The sequence below is a fragment of the Bombus flavifrons genome, unplaced genomic scaffold (genome assembly GCF_040668555.2).
Source record: "Bombus flavifrons isolate JBK064 unplaced genomic scaffold, iyBomFlav1_principal scaffold0025, whole genome shotgun sequence".
NCBI lineage: Eukaryota > Metazoa > Arthropoda > Insecta > Hymenoptera > Apidae > Bombus > Bombus flavifrons.
Window position 1 is genome coordinate 10,858 of NW_027184770.1, and position 8,550 is coordinate 19,407.

An 8,550-nucleotide genomic window follows, 5' to 3' on the forward strand; every position below is an offset into this window, starting at 1 on the left:
CTGTGACCCATGCTGAAACCTGAAGGAGTGAGTCGGAGTCCTCCTACCAACGTGGTTCATAAATGACCTTGCACATGGGAAAACTCAGCCTGTTCTGTTAGACAGATGTTTGGTTTTTCCTAATGGGCGCGTACCCGCTTTCTCCGCATTTTTGATTGCGCCTAATAAACCCAAGGACCTCTCTAAAAAACCAGATGTGCGTCGCAAATATTTCTAGCCTTAAGAAAACTTTCAGGACGACGGATGGAATGCAGATACATGTGTACAGAATGCAAGAGAAAGTTATGGTCGGTCCTCAGGTTTATTGAGGGTCGAAATGACGTTACGCAGGCCGTCGGCTGGCCGGTCGCGAGAGATGCAGCGCAGATGTTTTAGGCGACGTAACATCCTCCCCCCGTTGAGAGGGCACCGATCAAATTCTGCCTGTGGAGTCAGGTGCGTCGTTTGTCCATTTCCTTCGCTCCGGGTTGATGCTCGGATTCATCTGTTTCTGGTTGAATGGGTAAGGGGACCAATCTTTTGACACCACGGTCCAGGATACTCGTTGCCGTCTGCACGGTAGCGGTCCGTATGATTCCGTCGGCTCCTGGATGGACTTTGATTACGCGGCCCAAAGGCCACTGCATGGATGGGACGTTATCCTCCCTGAGGATTACGACGGTGCCTTCACGGATGTCGTGTTTTCCCTTGTCCCATTTGTCGCGGCGGGTCAGCTCGTTGAGGTACTCTCGATTCCACCTGCTCCAGAAGTACTGCTTGATCTGGTGGATGCGCTGCCAACTAGATAGCCGGCCTGATGGAACTGTCCTGAAATCACGCTCCCGTAAACTCGTTAATGTATCGCCGATTAGAAAGTGACCGGGAGTGAGGACAGGGGGATCTTTCGGATCGGACGAGATGGGAGTCAGTGGACGTGAATTGAGAATTGCTTCAATCTCAATCACAAGGGTGTTAAGGTGTTCAAAGGTCAAGAGCTCCGTGCCGACGACGCGGATGAGGTGACGTTTGAACGATTTTACGGCGGCTTCCCATAAACCGCCAAAATGTGGTGAGTTTGGGGGGTTGAAACGCCATTGTATCTGTCGGTCGGCGAGAAAATTCTGCACCTTTTCCTTGTGGTCGTCGGACTGTAATAGGGTTCGGAGTTCTTGTAATTCCCGATTAGCTCCGACGAAATTGGTGCCATTGTCGGTGAGGATGGTTGCGCAGTATCCTCTTCGGGAGATGAATCGGCGTAGAACGGCTAGGAATGCGTCGGTAGTTAGATCGCTGACTAACTCGATGTGGACGGCTTTTGTTGCTAGACATACGAATATGGCAACGTATACCTTGACTTTACTGCGGTTACGATTCCTTCTCTCTTTGATATAGAGCGGACCGCAGTAGTCGATTCCGACGTTCGTAAACGGGCGCGATTCGGTAATACGCGCCTCTGGTAAATCCCCCATCAAGTACTCTACTGGTGGAGGATTAGCTCTGCAGCAACGGACGCACCTTTTGATAGTGCGCCACACTTGGCTACGGCCGTCGATCGGCCAATAGCGTAGTCTCACGGCGTATAATGTAGCTTGTGTCCCTGTGTGGTGGTTGTTTCGATGTTCTTCGTTTATAATGATCTCGGTAATTGTCGATTTCGGCAAAATAATTGGATGCTTTTGCCTGAATGGGATAGCAGAGTTGGTCAGTCGTCCTCCGACGCGTAGTATCCCCTCTTCGTCGAGGAATGGATTTAGTGGCTGTAGTTTTCCTCCAACATCCTTGCTTCGATCTTTCTGCAGTATCCGAATCTCCGCTGCGAAGTGTCGGGATTGGATTATCTTGATCAATTTATTATGTGCGGTGGTTAATTCGTCCGTTGTTAGATGGGAGGATCGGTTCTGCTTATATTTCCATCGAAGACACCAAGAGACGACTCTTATTAGTCTTGTCCAGGATGAATATCCATGGAGGAGTGTGTTGTCGATGGTACTAGTTGTTAGACATATCGTCTTCTTTTGTTCTGGGAGTTCTCCCAGCGTCGTGGGTATCCAGATCGGCCAGTTTTCCTCTTGTTGTTTGAGCCATTCGGGTCCGTTTTTCCAGATGGTCGGGCGCAGAAATTCCTTGGGAGTCTGCCCGCGGGAGATGAGATCTGCTGGATTATCGTTGGTGGGCACATGACGCCAATCGTCGATGTTTGTTTTCGTCTGGATCTCGGCTACGCGGTTCGCCACGAAGGTTTTCAACATGTGTGGCGAGGACTTGATCCACTGAAGCACTATAGTAGAATCCGTCCAATACACAGTGCGAGAAATCTTTATATTGAGGGACTTCTTTATCAAGGACATAAGTGAGGCGAGGAGTAATGCTCCGCTTAACTCTAGTCGTGGGATTGTCAACGATTTTAGTGGCGCGACCTTAGATCGAGCCGTGAGTATCTGAGTTTGTGTGTGTCCCTCCGGATTGGTGCTGCGTAGATAGACACATGCTCCGTATGCCCTTTCACTGGCGTCGCAGAAACCGTGCAGCTCTATATGATTAGCTGCCTTGATTATGGTTTTACGAGGGAACCGAATATCATTAAGCAAGGGTAGTTGGATATGATAGCGATCCCATTCAGTATGCAACTCTGCTGGTAGGGATTCGTCCCAATCAATTTTTAATGCCCAGACGCGTTGAAGCAATATTTTTGCTTTGACAATCACTGGCGCGAGCAAACCAAGTGGATCATAGATTCGGGCTATCACCGAACTCATTGATCGTTTAGTGACTCGAGTGATGGTCGCTGTGGGTTCAACTGAGTAAAGGATTGCGTCTTCCTGAGAATCCCAATAAATGCCTAAGGTCTTCAACGTCTGTGACTCGCCTAATTGTAGCCTTCTATTGGTATCTCTTTCTGTTAGTCCTCGCAATATGTCCTTGTCATTGGATGCCCATTCCCGGATATGTAAGCCGGCCGATCTGAGAAGGTCTGTGAGTTCGTGTCTTACCGATAGTAATTCTTCTTTTGTGTCGGCTCCAGTGAGGGCATCGTCGACATAAAAATCGCGCTGCACAACCGCTGCTGCTCGCGGGAATCGATGTCCTTCGTCTTCTGCTAATTGTTTGAGGCATCGGAGGGCCAAGTATGGGGCAGCTGATAGTCCGAACGTCACGGTGTTAAGTTGATATGTATCGACCTCCCCGTTGGAATTACGCCATAGAATGAGTTGATATTTACGATCTTCTGGACGTACGAGGATTTGTCGATACATCTTCTCAATGTCACCCGTTAGAACATATTGATGCGACCGGAATCTCAATAGAATTTCAATTAGATCTTCCTGTAATTTAGGTCCTGTATGTAGCATGTCGTTGAGGGATACTCTGGTAGTGCTGATTGCTGATCCGTCGAAAACAACTCGGAGTTTCGTAGTATCACTCGATTCCTTTATCACGCCGTGATGAGGCAAATAATAACCGTTGGTTGTGGGAAGGTCAGGCGTGATCTTCGTCATATGACCCAAGTCTAGATACTCTTGGATCACCGCACTATACGCGGCTTCGAATTGCTTGTCGCGTTGGAATCGGCGATGGAGCGAGGCGAGTCTACTCATGGCAACGGACCTTGACGTCCCCAGCGTGGGAAGCTTCTCGTTGAATGGCAGGGCCACGACGTATCGCCCTTCCTTGTTGCGTTGGACATGGTTGCGGAAATGCTCCTCACATTGTAATTCCGCCTCTGAGAAATGCGTGGTAGGTGGTCCCTCATCGATTTCCCAAAAACGTGCGAGATCCGCTTGTAGGTCGGTGGTGGTGACGTGAAAGGAATGGATCCCCGCGCGAGCTGGCGGGCTCCCCCCGATAACCCAACCGAAACGAGTCTTTTGCAAACACAGCTCCGTATCGGTGGATTGGGATAGTTTGATCTGTCCGACACAAAAGGATGCTAAGGTTGGTCCCGAACTCAATAATATGTCGATCGGGCCTGGTCGATGAAATGCTGGGTCGGCTAATTTTATATTTTTGGGTAGCTGGATGACGGACCTATCGATTGGTTGATCTGGAACGACTGCCGATATTAATGGGATTACTAAGAACGTTACTATGCGTTTATATTTGCCATCCATAGAAACAATGGTGGCCGTGATCTGGCTCTTGGCAATTGTCGTCAAATCATCGAGGGTGCCGATTGGGACTGAACATCTCCTTCGTTTCATACCGAGGGATTTTGCGAATTTCTCACTCATGAAATTCATACTAGATCCGGTATCTAGCAATGCTCTGGCTCGGATTGGTGAGGCCCTTTTGTCTAGCACATCGATCTGTGCTGTGACCAGTAGATCGTGATGTAGTATGCCGTTTGGAGATGTATTTTCCCATTCGGTCCACCCTTTTGTAGTTTGTTGAGCTAGTCAGTTTAGCTCGGGTTGGGACTTGGATAAGGTGTGTATGGCGGTGCCCTTGGTCCGTGGGGAGCTTGACTCAGGAACTTTCGAGTCTTTAGGAGCCGAATATGTATGCTTCCGGGATGATTCGGTTGTCCGTCTGGACTTATGATACGAACGTGACTTCGATGATCCCGGGGGGGATTGTCTCTTAGATCGTTTATGCGATGAACGACTGCCCGGCGACCGACCGCTCGATGAACGACTGCGCGACGACCGACCGCTCGACGACCGACCGCTCGATGACCGACCGCTCGAGGACCGACCGCTCGATGACCGACCGCTAGACGACCGACTGCTGGACGACCGATTGCTAGATGACTGACTACTCGACGAACGTGGAATTATCTGCGTTTGCTCTCGGTGTAGGTAGGTGTTGTGTCGTTGCCCGCAGATATGACACGAACCCGCTGTGCACTGTGTCAGCGAATGTCCGCTGCCTAGGCAGTTTATACATAACGCTGCCCCTTTTACGATTTGAAAGCGTTCTACCGCCGATTTGGCTTTGAAGACCTTACAATGTCTGAGTACGTGGGGTCCGCTGCAGGTCGGGCACACTAATGTCTTGCTGGTTGTGGCAAAGGTTCGGCCGCGCGGTACGTTTTGTCGATGACGATGTTTTTTGTGGGTTGATCCTTTCGTTTCCTTTGATTTAGAAAGGAGTTGATTACCGTTTGCCCGTGTTTTCAGAAATTCCATCAGATGTTGATAGGAAGGCACGTCTTGGTTTGGCAACGTGCGCTGCCATTTACGCATGCTGGACGAAGGTAATTTCGATGCAAGCAACTCGATAATCACTATATCTGATGTTACAGGCTGCCCTAATTTTTCGAGCGCTTTCAAATTTACGCTGACGGTTTCCAGCAAATCTTCAATGGCTTCTGGAGTTTCCCTTTTTATTTCGGGATAACTGCGCAGTAATTCCCAAAGACGCATACAGATCCGGAGGGCACAATTAAATTTCTCCTTCAGTGTGTTGAGCGCGATGGGATAGTTGGCCTCTGTGAGTTCTAAGGATTGTATGCTCCGTGCGGCCCGTCCAGTTATAGAGGAGCGTAGATGTTGAAACCTTTGGACGTTAGTTAAGTTCTCATTGCGATCCACTGTGGATAAGAACGTGTCGTAGAAATAGGTCCAGTTCTCGAGGGCACCGTCGAATTGAGGTAAACGGACCTCTGGCAAAGTGATTGGTCTCGTCTCCGGTTTCACGCATGGATCGCGGGTCTTTGTTGGCGAAGGGGTTACTGATGGTAGTCGGTCGAAGAGGTCCATGATCTGTACGTCAATCCTATGATGCTCTCGCAATAAAGAATCTGCACGAGCTATTTCCCCCTCATCTAACACTTCTAATTCCTCTTGCACCGCGCAGATTTTTCGCCAATTTTCGTCGAACGAATTACGGCAAGCTGTTAGATAGTTTTTGTCTACCCGTTCAGACTCTTCATATTCCTCGAGTTGACGCTTCGTGGTTGCAAATCGGCTGACTAAGGCACTTCGTCTACGCCGCAACGTGCTGATCGATTCAGCTTGAGCCATATTTGAATTTAATAATCGGAATGGGCTTACCTTAATCAAATGGACGTTGATCTAGGAATCGGTAGCTACTCGTTACAGTGCGGTGTGGGCTCGCGTATGTGCTGAGCGATGAAGGAGTTCCTTTCCGAGGGCAGCTCCTTTGGTTAGTTGCTTAAGTCGTTGGAATGTGGATTTCACGCGACACTGTATAGTCACGGGTCAATGCACTTTTTAATGGCGCAAAATCCGGCTCGAAGGACCATGTAAATTCGGCCAATCGCGGGGAGACGCAATCGCGAGGAGAGACGTCAACGGGAGTCGTAAATTCCCGTTACGATTATATTAATCGACACCACGAGTTGATCGATCCCCTGATTTCCGTTAAGATAATAGGGGTGATTAAGTTTATATAACACTGTGATTCACAGAATTATAAAATATATATTTCCAACACATAAACTACACTGTTGAGTAGATACAAATCGTCAGTAACAACTTGTCGCACGAATATGAGATAGACACGAATAATAGAGCAAAGTTCGTACAGTCGAATTTCGTATGTTAGTGGACGGGAGAGTTAGATGCTACACGTCGACGTTGTTTTTCTTTCTACTAATTGTCGCCCTTAGGCTAGCACGGAAGATAGCTCGGTGTGGGTGTGCCCTTTGCATGAAGAACGCGAATTCGTTATTCACGTTGTTCGTCAGGAAAAGTGAGGGCAACGATCCGCGATGTCGATTGGCTGTGACCCATGCTGAAACCTGAAGGAGTGAGTCGGAGTCCTCCTACCAACGTGGTTCATAAATGACCTTGCACATGGGAAAACTCAGCCTGTTCTGTTAGACAGATGTTTGGTTTTTCCTAATGGGCGCGTACCCGCTTTCTCCGCATTTTTGATTGCGCCTAGTAAACCCAAGGACCTCTCTAAAAAACCAGATGTGCGTCGCAAATATTTCCAGCCTTAAGAAAACATTCAGGACGACGGATGGAATGCAGATACATGTGTACAGAATGCAAGAGAAAGTTATGGTCGGTCCTCAGGTTTATTGAGGGTCGAAATGACGTTACGCAGGCCGTCGGCTGGTCGGTCGCGAGAGATGCAGCGCAGATGTTTTAGGCGACGTAACAATTTAAGCTATTAATTTTTACATTTATACCATTAATTCCTAACATTCAAACTATTAATTTATAACACTTAAGCTATTAATTTATAACATTTAAGCAAATAATTAACAACGATTAAACTATTAATTTATAACAATTGAAACATTAATTGGCACATTTAAAACATTAATTTATAAGAATCAAACCATTCCTCGAGGAATCAGTAAGTCTCGCGCTAATAGCCCAATACATCGATAGATTTAACGAAGAAATACGTAACCGCGATTACAACCAATTAGATCATATTATTTGCTACATAATTAATAACTGTATCACGTACAGCGATGCAGGCGGTATTGAAGAAATAAAGCCATTTTATGTTACAACTATAACGAGTAAATTTAATCGTTTAACTTGTGACGAATTAAAAAGGTACCTGACTTCTAAATAGGCATTAAATAAGAATCTTAGATATCGCAAACAGTGATGTAGGTGTTACTCAAGAAAAAAGAACGTTCTATTTTTTAATTAGCACGAGTAAATGAACGAATATCGATAATATAATATAACGCTTAATATGAATTTTATCTGTCTGATTATTTAATAGCTTAACTTATTTCACACTAACGTCATCGACTGCCCTTAGGCTCTTTTCCCTTTTTGTCCAAACTAATCGATAGTCGAAAACTAGTATCATGTAGGTGTGAATTTAGTCTTAGTTTGTAGAAACTATTAAAATGATAAAAATGGATATCGTATTAAATCGTAAAAGATGCCAATTTACGATAAAAATTAAGAAATCGTTCAATTTGATTTTGTTACAATGGAAAAACCGTCTCCTTCTATGTCAAAAAATCGTTACCGTTTGATTAACAAACCGACGCCTTGTTAAGTTATATAAGGAACACGGAAGTCGCGCGCGAGCTCTTTTGTGCCTGAAATTCCGGAGAGTGAACATCGAAGAAGAACATAAATATCAGGTAAGTAAGAAAAAATATCAAACAACAACATTGTAACTAGTAATTTATAACGTCTAAAGCATTAAGTTACAATACTTAAGCTATTAATTTATAACATTCAAGCCATTAATTTATAACATTTAAGGAATTAATTTATAACGTCTAAACTATTAATTTATAACATTTATGCTATTAATTTATAACATTTAAGCCATTAATTTCTAACTTTTGAACTGTTATTTTATACATTTAGCCATTAATTTATAACATTTAAACTATTAATTTATATCATCTAAGCCATTAAATTATAACATTCAAGCTATTAACTTATAACATTTAAACTGTTAATTTATAACATTTAAACCATTAATTTACAGCATTTAAAGTGTTATTTTATACATCTAAGCCATTAATTAATAACATTTAAGCAAATAATTTATAACATTTAAACTATTAATTTCTAACATTTAAGCCATTAATTTGTAACATTTAAGCAATTAATTGACAACATCTGAGCCACTAATTTACAACATTTAACCTGTTGTTTTATACATTTAAGCTATTAT

At 44.8% G+C, this 8,550-nt stretch overlaps 1 protein-coding gene across 1 annotated transcript; it reads right to left on the minus strand.

Moving 5' to 3' along the window:
• Window positions 1-431: 431 nt before the first annotated feature.
• LOC138189335 (uncharacterized) lies at window positions 432-5,942 on the minus strand. The gene is made up of 2 exons (XM_069131397.1): window positions 5,078-5,942; window positions 432-4,288 (listed from the first exon to the last, which is right to left on the minus strand). The coding sequence occupies exons 1-2, from the start codon at window positions 5,940-5,942 to the stop codon at window positions 432-434; spliced, it is 4,722 nt and encodes a 1,573-aa protein (XP_068987498.1).
• Window positions 5,943-8,550: the final 2,608 nt, after the last annotated feature.